Source organism: Nematostella vectensis, chromosome 14 (genome assembly GCF_932526225.1).
Source record: "Nematostella vectensis chromosome 14, jaNemVect1.1, whole genome shotgun sequence".
Classification (NCBI taxonomy): Eukaryota; Metazoa; Cnidaria; class Anthozoa; order Actiniaria; family Edwardsiidae; genus Nematostella; species Nematostella vectensis.
Genome location: NC_064047.1, coordinates 8038207 through 8055280, shown reverse-complemented (window position 1 = coordinate 8055280; position 17074 = coordinate 8038207). Strand labels below are relative to the sequence as shown.

General features: G+C 40.8%; 1 protein-coding gene across 1 annotated transcript in view; it reads right to left on the bottom strand.

Annotated features, from left to right (window-relative positions):
* LOC116601954 (putative nuclease HARBI1) overlaps positions 1 to 9630 on the bottom strand; it is a gene marked incomplete at its 5' end in the record, with an annotated part of 49879 nt that extends 40249 nt beyond the window's left edge. Inside the window, 3 exons of the mRNA XM_048722098.1 lie at positions 6164 to 6223; positions 7439 to 7512; positions 9612 to 9630. Coding sequence (XP_048578055.1) covers positions 6164 to 6223; positions 7439 to 7512; positions 9612 to 9630 — 153 coding nt within the window. The remainder of the gene's footprint in view (positions 1 to 6163; positions 6224 to 7438; positions 7513 to 9611) is intronic.
* Between the last annotated feature and the right edge of the window lie 7444 nt (positions 9631 to 17074).

Below are 17074 nucleotides of genomic sequence, written 5' to 3'. Positions count from 1 at the left end.
GTTTCCCTTTCAATATAATACTACCGTAAATGGGCAGGCACGCGCGGCCATCCCCTATGAAAGCTACCCCTATAACACAACCCTCCCGTGACGCCCCTAGATGGTATACCCTAGGGGTTGGGTGTCTACGAAAAACTACGGAAAACAGGCTGGGGGGCGCGGCGCGGGTTATTCTCTACATAGAAGCCCATAAAACAAAGGATTTACGGATCTACGTACTTACAAAGAAAAATGATGAAACAAGTAATAAAGCGAAAGTCCAGGAGGCTCTCTTCGAAGCACGCTATATTCTCCTGATAGACGATCTTCATTGAAGTGCTTTAACAACATGCAACTAGGCAATGAAGAGGCACGTCAATCGTGAGTGAGGAGCAAGCCACTTCGTAGGATGGAGGTTGATGCAGATAATGGTGTTGTGTCATTTAAATCTCCATTCTTCAAGAGAGATGGAGGCGCAGATAGTGGTTTTGTGTCAGTTGAATCTTCGGTGAAAAGCGAGCCCTTACTTAGGAAGGAAGGAGATGCAGATAATGGTTTTGTGTCTGGCTTGATCGGCACTTTTGGACAAAGAGAGATGTTACGAATGGAGCAGTTGGAAAAATACAATGCTAGCTTAAATGCAGACCGCATAAAAGAACAGGCAAAAGAGGGAAAAAACAGGCGCCGTCGAAAGAAAGTGCATGGTGCGCGATCGGATGGATTTCTTGCAAAGCTCGATGTAGATTTTTTCACCATCATAGAGAGACACCTCTCTTAAGGGCTCTGTTCACGTTTCCCAATAGGAGCCAAAATGAATGCAGTCTACGATAAGGTAGGCTCTCTTGACATACAATATGACACCTTAGCATGAGGGAAACAGAAAATGTAGTTGCCATGTCAGGGTCAGACTAAGAAATCTTACTCAAATGACACTTTGACCGATGCCTCTGGTCAAATGCTTAATCAAGTCCCTATGATTGCGTAATTATTTTTGTATCCCACCAGCATTGTACACTGTAAGACTATGATAAACTATTTTAAAAATTGCAATTAGAATTCTACAGCAGACGAATATAAACATTTCTACTGTCTTGCCTTTCTACTTATTTGTCAAAAGGTTGCTTAGGTCAATAATGTTTTATCTGAATGGCTTCTTAGTTCTCACGCCCCCAGTTCCCTGTGGGATGTCTACTTGGGGTCGTCACACTGACAACGTGACGGCCTCATTTAGTTCGTTGTCAGTTCTTGGAGTTTATAGATGGTTTTTCTGCTTTGTTTATCATTGCAATCCCTGTGAGCCGATTAAATCCTTGCTCAGTGTACTCGTTTGGCTTCCCTTTCCAGACAGGTGTGTCCCACCACACAGGAGAACATATAAGAATCCCATCGAGCCCCGTCAAACAGCACGAGAAAACCAGTAATCAACCGAAAGCCTATACTGGGAGCCATTCTTGGGTCGTCGCTAAGGATCGCTGGGCTACTGCTAATTCTCTTGACGATATAACTCTGGTGTAAACAACGCAGAAGTGGTGGCCAAAACGCCATGGATGAACTAGAAATGACCCCCATCGGCTCTCTAAATATACAATAACATAATTTTCCAGCGGCTCATCCATAGTCTTTGAAATTGAGTAGACGGGTGTGTAAGAAGCGGTCGTTGATTCATCCAGTTTAGTTTTAGTTAAAATTTGTCACTTTTTACATTACAATATCGACATGCGTAACATTAGGACAAAACGCAGCCTTTACTCAAGGACAGTAAATTGGGACTAATTTTAATTGATGTCCCGAAGTTTTTTGTGAGTATCAACGCTTCCTTGGGGTCCATACTTATGAACAATTCTACAGGCGAGCAGCGATTATTTTACTCTTCCCTCAATAACCATCATCCTTCACTGAACCTCTCTTGGTTAGGGTACATGGTGATATTGATCATGTCATGCTTACATTAGAATTTATCGACTTTCTCGAGAATGCGAGAGTTGATCGCCCTAACTCACGTTGGGTCGTCTCTTGGGTGACCAACATATGCTTTTATGTGTCAAAGCTTCGTGATCCTCCGATAGACAGGGTGTAGACTTCCAACACTTGGAAAAAAATATAGGGCTATTGTCTCGCTGGTTCGAATGAGATGAGTTAGAGAGATTGTATAACGTCAACTGTCGTGTACAAAATGAAATCCCCAGAAGGCGGTGTGCACTCTGAGCCTTTTGCCGAGCTGGTGCGTCGCTCTTGTCAGCGCTACAAGACCACCATTTATTTGAACTTGTATCAGGACCGTTTCAGTTACGTAAGTTAACATCTACGCCAAGTCATTTAGGTGTACGAGGTGTGGCAAACTATGGAAGAAACATTGGTTAACGACACGACAAAGCTGACTTGTACCGGTAAAACCCTTCCCTGGTGGTGCCTACCACGTAAACAAGACCATGTTTCAAAAGCTAGAGGAGGGAGGTTTCATTGTGGATTCAGCGCTTTTTCCCTTACTTTGCTACAAACGAAACTTGTGATTTACCCTCTAACACGGAAAAGTTATTGTTGTCGAGTCACCATGTACAGCTTACTGTCAGCATGTGGTTTAATGTACCAGGGTTTTTTTTTCTACCAAAGTGTTTTATATCGAACGGCGCTGCAAGTAGCAAGCTCCTGAAAGATCGACTTGCTATCAAGTTAGAGAGTTTGGAGGAGTCTGTCAGGCAACAAGGCAAAGACTCTTAAGATTGGTATGCTGACCTTTGAGCTAAAAAAACTACTTGGACGAATTACCCATCATTGGTTTTAACAGTGGGAAGAACGACTTCAATTTGGCCAAAGAATTTTTATTCCCATACGTTCTCCAAAACGAAGAGCCTGCCTTTGTCATAAAAATGTTGAACAACTACATGTGTATAAAAACGCCCTACCTTAAGTGCCTCGATATCACCAACTACCTCACACCAAGACTTTTCCTCTCCCTATGGTTCTAACATCACGTCTGACGAATACGCCATTTGTCAGAGAGCATGGAAGAGGAACAGAATGCGCACCTTAAGAGATTTCTTGAAGTGGTATAACAACCTTGATGTAGTACCTTTTGTAGTGGCTATAGAGAAAAGGATGCGGTTTTGGAAGCAGAAAAAGATGTAAATGTTTAAAGACGGTGTTTCAGCTGGGACTCAAATTCAAGTACTTGTTTACCTTTTCCGATCAACACACTTCTCACTTTTTCACCAAAAAGACAAGGATTTGTACAACACCCTCAAGGCTAACAACACAGGCAGCCCATTAAACCGTTTCACCATGAGGTGGGTAAGAAGTTTGTAAGCGAGAAAAAGATGCAAGCCAGAGGGGTGGGACCAGACCTCAGCAGACACGTTTTTCAGCTGGACGCTTACACTCTTTTTTTATTTAGCATCTCCAAGGAGATGCCCACAGGCAGTTATACTCGCAGACGACCAGGGAATGCCTCCAAGCCAGAGTTCGAATTACCCATCGCCGACACCTACTAAACGAGGGCAAACAGACTGTTGGTGAGCACCAGGTTAGGGTAGATGGGTTCTTGAACGGCACCTGCTTCCAGTTCCAAGGTTTGTTTATGATCTCTTGTCAACATCACCCCAACCACCGCAGAAACCACGCCCTTATTGGTAGCTCCCTTGTGTTTGCTCTTTTTTTTTACTTTTTTTCTATCTAGGCTGCTACTTTCATGGCTGCTCTTGTCAGGGGGAAAGGACCAACGCCTAAAACCAAAAAACTCTGCAAGAATTGAAAGAGGAGGTCCGTGAGACCTCTGACTATATCTGTAGTGAGGGTTCAGCTGATTGAGACGTGGGAGTGCGAATGGAGAGTGTTACGCAAGGAGGACATGAGCATCGTACTGTTTCTCCGGTCTCGTTTCCATCGACCCCTAGATTGGAGAAAGGCCATGACTCAAACCCAGATCATCACCGCAGTAAAAGAGGAGAAGCTATTTGGCATTGTGGAGTGCGACATCGAGGCACCCAGTCGTTGGATGGAGAAGTTCCCCGAGATGTGTCCAATATTAAAAAAATGTGGACATTTCTCGTGATGACATAGGTGAGTTCATGAAGGCATAAGCGCACAATCCGATGAAACAGCCCAGGCTGAGTTTGATAGGAGAACTCGGCAAATTTCTAGAAATGCTCAAAAACAGCATATACAGACAAGCAAACTGAACTCGCTTGTTTACACAAAAAACTAAACACCGTTCAATCCCTCGCGAGCTGAAAGCCTGACAGTCTCAGAGAAAGCCTCAAACGAGTTAAAATCTGTCACAGAGCAGTTCCAAATTATCATGAGGGATATTTATGAGTAAAAGTAACAGGTTTGAGGGAATCAATAAAGATGAGTTAGAATTATGAAATGAAAAGCAAACATTGAACACTGCCTTGAACTTTTTATCAATAAAAAATAAACAACCTGACGATACAGATCTTGTACTGGTGAAGGTCATTTTATTTACTCACAAACATCAGCGTCGGTGTCAGTGTCATCCGCTCTAGTTCATGGAAAGTAGCATGGACTGTTTTTCAGGTGTCAGACTTGAAGCCACTGTCAAAGTACTTTGACATAATTCAAGACTTCCCCATAAGTACTGTACACAACAGACATCAGAAGCTGGTTTGGCCAATTCTGGACAGCTATGCAGTCTCCAGAACTTGCAATTGTTGTAAAAAGAAAATAGCAGTCCTGCCACATATTGCACATGAGTTATGAATCTGGTGCATGTTATAATAGTCTGGAACATCAAGGTGAACCTAGATTTCCAGTTTTATGTCCTGCCTTCTTACATAGGTAACATTAAAAATTCTGTCAAAACTGTTAAACCTGCTCAATGCAAATGCATCTTATAACACCACAAGTGAGAAAAAGAAAGTGAGCCTCTAAAAAAAAACTATATGGAGAACATTACTTTGTTAAATTAACAGAACTAAGAAAAACACAAGCTTGCTGATATCGGGTGAAAGTCTGTAAAAAAAAAAAGAAAGAAAAGAAAACAGAACTCTTCTCAAGAACCCATGAATGGCAACAATCACGCCACAGACTCAGAATATCTATAGGTGGCTCAAGATTGGTCACTTGCAAAGGAATTTCCCAATCCTTAAATTAGAAAAATGGGAATGAAAGGCCATGCATTCATTATTTGGGGGGGGGAGCTCCTTGTATGCCAATACGAATATGCACAACCATACAGTAGCCATAGCAGGCCACATAAAATTAGGGGGTACAATACAGAAATATTCAGAATATATTTGGGGGAAGGGGGCACAGCCACACCCCTATTGGTCATTTCCTTGTGATTTATGAAAATATTTGGGGGCTCATGACCCCAGTGCCCCACCAGTTGATACGCCCCTAATAATGTAAGAGAAAATTGTGCTCGCATATTAAAAGTCAATTGAAATATACTGTATATACAACCAGCCCTTCCTCCTGCTATGGCCAAGGCACTCAAGGCACATAAAATACTGTATCCCACCATTATAATTTTGATCTACATATGTATATATAGTACAGCAACTTTATGTGACTAATACTGGGTTACAGAGTCTGTTACAATACAAAAAGGTTTTTATATGCCCTTAGTTTGGGGGAGATTCATCTAAAATCTAGTTTGTGTAGTTACCAAAAATAAAATACCCACACTATGCCCCTGGTTAAAAGAATTCTTCATGTTTGTTTATGTTATTAGATATTAAGATTAGATTATTAAGTTTATCAAACTTTTAATGTTTCTTAGCAAAAATCAGATGAGAAATTTTCAAGTGCATATACAGGATTTTATCATAGATTTTACTTTTATTTAATGGTAAACTTTTACTACTTTGGTGACAAAATGCATTGTCAAGCATTGTAACCCATATGATTTAAGTCCCTTGTAATATCATTATATTAAAGTTTCACTGTACAAGAAGAAAGAAGGAATTTTGCCTCAAGTGAGTTTTCAATGGTTAAATCGGACCAATATACACCCCACTGGGTCTCATTTCTGGTAATATGTTTATCATGTACTGTATAGTATATTTTGCAAAGATATATTCTTTTAGAGATTGCAGGAATGGATATGGTGGCTGCCTTTATCTGTATATTTGGGCTTTAAATAATATTATGTATCTATATTGCTATAGTACACAAATGCATAACTTGACTAACCACTGCATTTTATATCACAAGACCAACTCACCCTTTCCTGAGTGAAAAAGTGTGCAACCTTTGATTTGTTGTAGTCAGCATCTTGGGTTTCCTAAGACCATAATTGCTACATCAGAAATCAGAATCTACAAGCATTGAAGTGGATTTAGTTCAGCTACAAATAACTTACAATCAAAAATGCAAACACACTGCAATCTATTAATACTATGCACCACTTAAGTTTGCACTTATTTTCAAAAGGCACAATTTTAAAAGAATGAGTGTAATATAAAGGGGCTACTTTAAGCATTTTTCCCATAAATAGATAACAAATAGACACCAATTCAATTCAATAAACTTTATCTAATGATTTTTTTTATTTTTGTCAAGCACTAGAGCTTAGGAGTAGAGACAACATGGGTTGCTCATGTAATCAGTTTGAATTAACATAAAACTCTTAGTGTCCCCATTTTGGAAAGCCTGTAAGCAAGTTTTAAAAAAGCCTGTTGTCCTATGGTGTGGCCAGTCTGCAAATTGCTCTAAATAAAAAAAAAACGCTTCTTGCATTGGAATTGCTTCCACAATACTACATGGATTTGAATTGATAAATTATTCGTATGGCATCCTCTGAAACCCAGGGGTATTTCCCTCGTGAGAAAAATAATCCCGGGGAACCGTAAGGAACAAAGTTTGTTTGTTACTGTTCCCTAGGGGTTATTTTCTTGCGAGTAAACGTTAGAGGAAAATACCCCTGGGTTTCCGAGGATGTTCATATGGCTATTTTTTTTAAAAACTTGCCAGGTGTCTTGTATTTTGGCTTGCGTTCCCAGCTATCTGGTATATAGACACTTTGAAAAATAAAATCTTTAGATGCAAATAAACCCTTTCTGAAAAACAGCTTCTGGCATTATTCAGTGCTGAATAAGTGGCTTTTTGTTGTTGTTATTTTGCCACTAAAAGCCTAAGTGTGCGCAAGTTTGCCAGCCAAAAAGTAACATGATTTCCTAGCACAAGTCCCCTATTTGTCTCGAGGATATCTGGGCAAATCTGCCACTTGAGGGGACCGTAACACAGGTATACCGCGCACGCTATAATTTTCTAGTACGATATTTTTCGGGATTTCGCGACGTTTTTTCGCGCATATTTTTTCAGATATTTTTAAGCGTTATTATATAAAATTATCACTCTGTCTTTGTTATTGTGCGAATTTATTTACAGTAATGGCTACATATCAGATCCCAGCCCCACCCCCAATGTCGTTACAGGGAGACGTAGTGGAGAACTGGCGGGACTTCGAATCCTCATGGGACTATTATACCATTGCTACCGATCTAAGGTCGAAACTGACATCCCCTCCAGGCAAGGAAATAGTAGCCGCAACACTTTGCACGGTAATGGGCCCTGAAAGCAAGAAGATAATGAACTCATTACCCACCCTGACCAACGCCGACAGGAAAGACCCGAAGAGGATTATAGAAGAGCTTAGAAAATACTTTGTACCCCAACGCAACGTGCTGTATGAACGGTTTGTTTTCAACTCTGCAACACAGAAGCCCTCCGAGTCTGTCGACGAATATGTCGTCCGCCTGCGTCATCTAGCCAACTCTTGTGAGTTCGGTGACTTGAAGGACTCTCTCATCCGAGATCGGATAGTCATGCACCCGCAAGCAGTCCCACTCCCCAGGACTTAAAACAAATCGAGGAATTAGAAGAACACAGCGAATCAGTCCTAGAGTCCCTACCTGCAACGGAACGGCGCCTCAAAGACATCCAGGAAGCCCAGGACTGTGACGCCATATGCAAGCAGGTGAAGACCTACTGCTTAGAGGGATGGCCTCCCATTATGCCATCCCTACCACTCCTAAAGCCATACTGGGAGAAGAAGCAACACTTGACGGTCAACCGAGGAATCCTGATGTGTGATCACAGGCTAGTTATCCCCTCAAGCATGCAACTAGAGATGCTGGAGACCATTCATGAAGGCCATCTTGGCATTACCAAGTGCCAAGGGCGCGCGAGCTCCTCCGTGTGGTGGCCGCTTATAACCAAGCAGATAGAAGCAATGGTCAACAGATGCCAAACTTGCGCCAAACTTAGACCAGAGCGAAGAGAACCCCTTATGACGCTGTCTTTCCCAAACCTACCATGGAGCCGGGTCGGTACAGACCTCTTTGAACTAGAACAGACCGACTACCTTATCGTTGTCGACTACGCAAGCCGATGGTTTGAAATCCGAAAGCTAGGATCAACTACCTCAGCTGCAGTCACGCGCCACATGTTCGAGATCTTTGCTCTGCACGGAATACCGGACACTGTCGTCTCGGATAATGGACCCCAGTATGTTAGCCACGAATTTACCAACTTTGCCAAGGACATGGGGTTCACCCACATCACCTCCTCTCCACACTACCCACAAGCAAATGGTGAGGTCAAGAGAGCGGTTCAGACCGCCAAGGACATCCTGCGAAAGAACACAAACCCACACCTTGGTCTCCTAGCATACCGTTCTGCCCTAGTGAGATTCTGATGGGGCGGAAACTGTGTAACAAGTTGCCATCGGTCCCCGAGAACCTAAGACCCTGAAAGATCGGCCAAGAACAGCTGCTTAAGAGAGAACAAGAATATCGAGAGCGCTACTCCAGTAACTACAACACTCGCCACAGGGCTGTGGAACTCCCAACACTACACCAAGGAGACAAGGTGTTCATAAGGGACCAGCAAAGGTACGGAGAGATAGAGAAGAAACTTGCAAGCCCGAGATCCTACCAACTGGTAACAGAAAATGGCTCAGGGATCAGAAGGAACAGAAGAGTGTTAGTCCATGAACCAGTGGCGACATCTGGAGAGTCCAGCTCCCTACCGAGCCCTTCCAACCGACCACCAGTACGCAAAGGAGGAGAAGGATCGCCGGGACCTGCTGCGTCTCCCTCCCCTAGCCCATCTAAGGCAGTAGTTAGAAGGGCAGACTTTTAAAGCCCACTAATAATCCAGACATGATTATGATGATTATTTAGTGTGGATGCAAATTAGCATTTAGACCGTTCCAATTCAAGTTTGTTAGTTATAAGTTTATGGACATGATCTTGTGTAAACTGAAAGGGGGATGTTGTATTATGTATGATTGCGTGACGTTGTATGACGTCACGGTTTTGAGATAATAAAGTCACTGAGCACTTGACCGTCGTACAATATTGTTTATGTGTCAAACCATGCGGAAAAAAAGCAACTTGACATAACTTCTCACATAAGTTTATCGTAAAAACAGAACTCCAAAACTTCATGAAAGTAGAGGGGATGAATGTTTGTCACATGTAATCTTTTAAGCTCCAATGCACACGATAAAGTTGTTAAAGAAAAGGAGAGAACGAGCTCTAAAGAGCGGGAACAAGTCTCAACACAACCAACTCGACTACAACAAAAGCATTGTTATATACATAGAGGTAAGGACATTGAATTTGCTCTACTCATACGGTGGCCATCCTATATGGGATACTGTTTACCTGTAGATTGTTCCAGCAAATAAATTGTGCAGGATAGCAGGATAATTCATTCAAAACACCTCATAGTTTGGACAAAATGCCGTCTCGTCCATGACAGCGAGATGGATTGTGGGATGGGTCTGAGCAGCACGGTGGCTTATGGGACCACAGGGGGCCCAGGCCAATAAGTGACGAAAAGCTAATTGTGCACACATTATTTTGATGCTGTATGTACTAAATGACAACAAACCGTATCAAATTTTCGGATATTTTCTTCTAGTAGTGGTGTTTGGTGTTTGTTGTTGTGGTCTAATGCTTGAAATAAACAATGTTCCTTTCACTTACATAAGAGAAGTGAGATATTAGGATAAGGGGATAAGGGGAGGGTAGCTTTGCTGGATTCCCGATTACACCATGGAAAACACGTGCATGGGGGAAAACAAAGAAAGAAAACAAGTGCACTCACGAAAATATATTCTGCACAAATTCACACGAAATTCCGACTGCCACCAGAAGCGTGCCCCCGAAAAAAAAAACATTTTATTGATCTATCTGTAAATCTATCCTTGCATCTCCCGGGGGAGTAAAAAATAAAACAGTTTGACGTCATGCCCTAATCCCCCAATTGTTTTACACAAAAATAAACCGACGCCGTAGTTTAAAAAGTGTAGGTCTGATAGCATGCCTTACTCATAAGATCTTTTTCTTTATTTTCCGCACAAGTTATATCCAACCCTTTTGACAAAGAACCTCGAAATAATATAACAAGCAATACCAGTTTAATTACAGTATATTTTTAGCATTCTAATTAATCTGCATTCTTCCTCCCCGACAAATGATTGGCGGGCGAGAGAAAACCATGTGAGACAAATCAGCACGTAAGGCTAAACTAGGTGAAATAAGCTTGGAAAATAGCTCAAATCTCACAGGATTACTTGCTTTTCCTATGTACTTGTGCTTTAGTTCTATACAAGGAGAAATAAGCGCTAATTTTGTCGACTATTCTTATGTCTACCACCTTAACTGTGTGCCTGGTATAATTACGTAACAGAGAACTGATTACATTCTCATGCGGCTTCGGTCACGTACTTCCTGGTGAACGACAAAGGGGTGTCAATCAAGCCTGGAATATCCAATCACCAGGAAGAATAAATCTTCTTGCTTTGATTAAAAGACTCAGCTGTTTCAACTAGACGTGCCATTTAGCCATTTGAGTGGAAGCTCACCATTTTTTCAGCCGAATTAATTTGTTTGATTCGGAGTGAAATATGGCAGATAATTGCACGTTAAAGATCTTGAACCAGGTTTGTGTTACATGGATGTGGTATCCTTTGTATATTTCGAGCATCAATACCTCACTTGCACTAGTGCGGGTGTTGTTTTTCTAACTAAACGCATCCAAGCATTTTGTCGTTTGCACTTGTGCGAGATTTACAGAATAATATTGTTATTTTGAGAGTTTTGCCATCCATGCGAGTAGCAATGGTGCGCGGATCAACCCCTTCGCATACAAACAGCTAGGTCAATGAAGGACCATCTGAATAATATAACATTTTTTTCCATATGATACCTGAGCACCCTTCCTTTAGCAAATCCTAAAGTTTTTGTCATCCACTTTTGCATATTTTGAGAACCAATAACTCACTAATGCAGTGGTGTGCTAGTAGGGTCTTGCTAAAATATGCTTATTAAATCCAAGCGCGACAAAGCATTTAGCATTTGCGCTTATCCGCAACTAACAAATGGAGCATGGTGCCTTTGTACTTGTTTTGCAGACTTTGACTTTTTTCAAGTATCTCTTAACTTTGGATTGCAAATAAGCCTCTTACTTTGCATTCTGTGCTGTGGCAATAACTTTTAAAGACTAGTATTGAGACACCGCAAATTTAAGCAAGAAGTGCAGGGGAGGGAAAGAGTAGGAGCTTTACCCTTGTTTTCGTAGCAACCTCCCAGCCTAGTCCCAGGCGTTCTCATCGGGTTTCCTGTGGTTGGGTTTCCTGTGGATGGTAAGAGTTGTGACGCCCAAGCCCCCAGGCTACCTCACGGTTTATCTCTGAGCACAGGAAACCCGGTAAGAACGCCTGGGACTAGGCTGGCAACCTCCCAGTTTTCGGGTTTCGGGTAGATATCGTTTCCATCACCCAGGTTGTCTACGCTCGGTTACGAACTTATCACACGAACGGCGGCGAGTTCCGAACCTTTTCCCGAAAAATTCGATGAACCAAAGACTGCCAAAAATACAAGTAACGTTCACATAAGACATAAATCGTCGCTAGAACAAACCATATGGATACGTTTTTCTAGGAGTGGTTTAATATTAACAGCACTGGCTTGTTAGCCTTGGATTTACGAAAAAGGGCTGTCTGAGTTATGGAACCGAGCACATTGTTTACAGCAGGCCTCGTTTCCATTACTCAGATTGACCTTCTAACCCACCCCTTCCATCCCCATCCCCTTCCCCTAATAAAGGTATTTAGCAAAAAAGACAAAAACATACTTAACAAAGCTTTACTTTTACAATTTTTGTTTACCAACCCAGAGAATGTGTTCGAAGAGAGTGTTTCTGGTGACGTGAGATCATAAACCACAGGGAACCAAAAGGTACCGCCTGGGACTTTATGCGTCTGAGATTGTGAGCAAGCAAGGGAGTAGGGTGATTTGTGATAGCGGTAGAAAAAGACGTCATTCTTCGTCCCAGTCTTAGTTCTTCTCGCAGTTTAACAGTACTTTTTTATAAACTGAAATCAAACAAACATAAAAACATTTACGTTATTCAAAACATTGCCCAATTATTAAACTCTATTTCCAATATTTCCTTCAACGTCCAATGGGAAGAACATCCTGATATTTCGTGAGAAACACTATACTTCGACGACCATCTTGGCTTCTCTATATTCTTATCAATTAGCAGACTTCCCGTCCATGGCCTGATAAAACGGCAAAAGTCCCTGTGAGTACAGCCTTTTTAACTAATGTAGTTCTTTGGGGGGACTCCCATATGAACAAAGGGGGGTGATCGTCAGCAGAATCAATGATATCAGGGATAGCACTTTGGGTGTGGTCAACAGCAATTCTTTCCCCTGGAAGACAGCAGCAGATTGAGTGTGGTCAAAACAATTTCTAGCCCTAAGAGATAGCACTGGAAAGCATTTTCCGCTCTAGATAATCATATTGCGGTCCACCCTAACACGGATTCGTTTGGATCCGTATACTTTTTGACACGTTAAGGCCTTCCGTCCACACTAACACGCGCGCTGGATCCAGCAAATCCGGATACTTTTAAAAACGCTGTCGAAAGTGAATCAAAATGAATCCGTATACTTTGGTCCGTAGTGTGGACGGTCCAATCCGTATCAAAATGAAAACGATGGCGTCATATCGCAGGCGCGCGCTGCTTTGAGCATGCGCATATCATAAAATTGACGCATATCATAAAATTGACGGCTGGATCCAATGGATGCATTTTCGGCGAAACGGATCCGTATACTTTTGGATCCGTGTTAGTGTGGATGGCTGGATCCAATGGATGCATTTTCGGCGAAACGAATCCGGATACTTTTGGATCCGTGTTAGTGTGGACGACCCCTAAGACATTGCCATGGAGTACATCCATGACGACTTTTGAGTCTGGTTGTTTGATCATTAGTGTGAAACACCTTAAAGGAGTTTCTTAGCGATAGCAGTTAGTAGAATTTTATACCCTAAAAGATAGGACGATCACCCCTGTCTACTTTTATTGGGAGTTTCACCTCTTTTCCACAACAATTGAACGGGTGCACATCAGGGACAGTGGAATTCCAAACTAATCTCTTTTAAGCCCATCTCGTCAAGGCATTCTCTTGCCCGATGCCCAATTACACTATTAATAGCCAAAACGTGGAAAACAAATTCCAGAACTATGGCTTTTTGCTTGGCGCAAATAAATGTATATTTGATGGATTGAAGATATGCGCTAACGAATGCCGTGATGAAAAGCAAAAGGTTATGTACTTTATTACTTACATCTGCAGCATCGCCTCTTGATCCTTTCTGCCCAAAAACTTCGCCAACTTCGTGATTTGTACATCCCTCTTTACAACACTCTTCATATACATTGCGTCTCACACGTCGTTTATTCAGGAATTGATTTGCCTCCTCTACCGACTCTACCGACAAGGCCGTTCCGAGCACCACTAGAAATAAAAATAATAGAATCTTGATAGAATCGGAAAGGTAACAATTGACTCAAAACAATAGACCTCATCAAAACAATATAGTCGCTGTAAGAATGGAGTAGACAAAACAATATACTCGTTGTAAGAATAGAGTCGTCAACACAATGTACACATCAAAACAATGTACTCGCCGTAAGTAAAGAATCGTCTAAACAATATACTCGTCGTAAGAATGGTGTCGTCAAAAAATACAGTCATCAAAAGAATACACTTGTCGTAAGAATAGAGTCGTCAAAACAATATACTGGTCGTAAAAATAGAGTCGTCAAAAACAATACAGTCGTCAAAACAAAACCCCCGTCGTAAGAATAGAGTCGTCAAAACGTACTCGTCGTGAGTAAAGAAGTCTTATTAAAGACGAAAATTTGGCAGAGTAGAATTCCAGTTTTTGGTGTATTGTATTCATTCTTCTTCACGAACACGACTATTTGTTTTTTTTTTTGTATTTAGTTGTTGTAACCAATATAGAGTTGCTGTTACTTTATTTGTAATAAATTCAAAAGTAAACAACATTTCAAGAAGAGGCTGTCCGTGTCCCTTTAAATCGGGATTCAACTGGGTAGTGAAAAGTTTATCCAGTGTTAGACTTACTCTGAGCGAGAAGGACAAGGGCGACCAAACCAAACACTGTAAGCTTCATACTTTATAATATCCGTCTGGGCTGCAGGTGAAATAAAACGCAACTATGATCCATATGAGAGGAAATACGTATATTATTCATCTTTATATAGTTTTAATTCACACAATTTTTTATAAAGTCTGATATCTTCAGTGTGTTTTGGTTTCATTTTCCTCGTTGTTAGGGTGATCAAATACTTATCAGAGGTCATCTTCAAGCACAAATACTGACCGGTTGCTGTTTTCTTGAGACTCGTAAAGTATTCTGAATACTCTTACTTGCGCATTTTGTTCAATTCGAAGTAATTGTACTCAACGATCCTCACCGATGTCTACGAAACGGGACTGGAATTTCTTTCAAGAATAACTCGTTAAACACCTTAAAGCTGGATCAAGATGCTGGATTGCTACTTTTATGTACTTCGTTTGATATCTCTTAGGATAAGTTAACTATTTTTTATTTTTCCCTTTTAAAAGCCCTCCTCTTGAACTACCGTAAATTCAAAATGGCGGAAAATTGATGAGAGTACTGTGTGTTTCAAGGCATCCCAAAATTCGAGATTTCAAGTGTCCAGGAAAATAAATACATATTTGCAAAGGGGAAACAGTGCTTTATAGGAGTTTTGTGGAGAAATTAGCCGAAAGCATGTAACAGAGTGCGAAAATCGATGTCGATTTTGGCATGATTTGTGTTACTCTATTTTTAGGGTACAATGATAAATACATAAAAATCTCTAAAATATTGTGTATACTTTGTAGAATCCATTGCTTCCCATTAAAATACTCCCAATATAGTGGACAATCATAATACATATGTCACTCGTTGTATCGTGCTTTTAAATCATGATGCGGAGTCAAGTTTTCAGGTGCAATTTCAGCCAAGAAATGACCGCAAAATAGCCGCAAATGCGACCATGCCGTGTTTCGTCCAAAATTGAAATCGCTGCGTATTTCGCTGCTATCTGAGCCTCGGCATGTTCTTGAAATTAGATGAAATCTCTCTGGGCGTTCTTATAAAAAATTTCTTAATAAAAGAGTGCAACTAAATAATTAAATAATATCAACGTACAAAACAATAGACTTACCTTTTAGCTTGACTGCTCACAATGTTCACGCAGATGTGAGTCCTTTACGTCTCAAGTTCAGCATTTATAACAAACACCGGGCTACAGGAAGTTAGTGGGAATCCATTATCATAGGAATGTAAGCGTAAAGAGCCCTTGCTCTAAAGGTCGCGCCCTGTTTGAAACAACAAGAAGATCATCACCATTTCACGTAATAAATAGGTTAGATCAAGGAGACTCAACAAAACGGACGTGGCACTCAAACGTTAATGGGCCATCTCCGCTTCTTCCTCTTTCCTCAATGTCCCTTTCCCCCGTCTTTTCAGTCATCGATATATAACCGTAGCCAGATTATTCATTATCTTAGGAATGTTTCTCCTCTAAGCGTAAAAAGCCCTTGCTCTAAAGGTCGCGTCCTGTTTGAAACAACGAGAAGATCATCACCATTTCACGTAATAAATAGGCTAGAGGTTGCTTGTTATCAAGCTGATACGTGAGGTTATTGAAAACTAACGGACGTGGCACGTAAACGTTAATGGACCATCTCCGCCTTTTCCTCTTTCCTTTATGTCCCTTTCCCCCCTCTTTTCCGTCATCGATATATAACCAAGGTCAGAAGAAGAAACTCGAGACCTTTATAAAATCTTCTTACCCTCGGTATGTACTTCCCCTGCATAGGAAGCCCTTCCCTAAGACGTCATGGCTGACAGAGCAAAAAGAGCAAAAATATGGCATGAAATTTTCAAATTCTCAATATATTTTTTAGAAGATATGAAATTTAGATATTAGCGAGCAAAGTTGGCTTAATTTCTGATCAGAGCCCGACTCTTACTAAAAACGAGGAGAATTCATACTTTGAACATTTGAAAATTGCACTTCAGGCCTTATATCTCGAAGCACGGGAATTAGGATACTTTGTCAGTGATTTCTTTATAAAAATAAACAAAATAAATTCCCAATTTGGGCCAATTTATGTTGAATATTGAACTCTGCAAATAAAATATTTCTAACCTTATAATTCAGGCCTTCTGAGTTAGCGAAATCCTTTAGTTACACAGTTCCGTTCGAATGTTTCGAGACTTGAAAACAACGATCGCTAGGGTTTTTAGACAAGAGAAATAGAAAAATAACAAGAGGCAACTAAAAGGATTTCGCTAACCCAGAGGGAAGGAGACATTTTGGATAATAAAGTTAGAAATATTTTATTCGCTGAGTTCAAAATTCACCATAAATTGGGGATTAATTTTTGTTTATGTTATAAAGAAATCGCTGACAAAGTATCCTAATTCCCGTGCTCGAAGACGAATCCATTAGAAAAAAACACTTTTTGATATTTTGGTTAACATAACATAAGGAAGCTCTATACAAAAATTAAAAACGTTTTGCTCTGTCGTCATGGCTAGCTCATGGTCAACGTAAAAAGTACAGCGATAAAAGCCTTCCATTTGCCCACGTGCACATAGAGTTAACAATATTTTTAAACAAGTTTAATCCATACTTGGAACATTTCAAATTAATAAAATCAGTTGGAGTAGTTTAAGAGGAAAGGTATATGCGGTATTACTGGTATTTACATCCTACATAATGT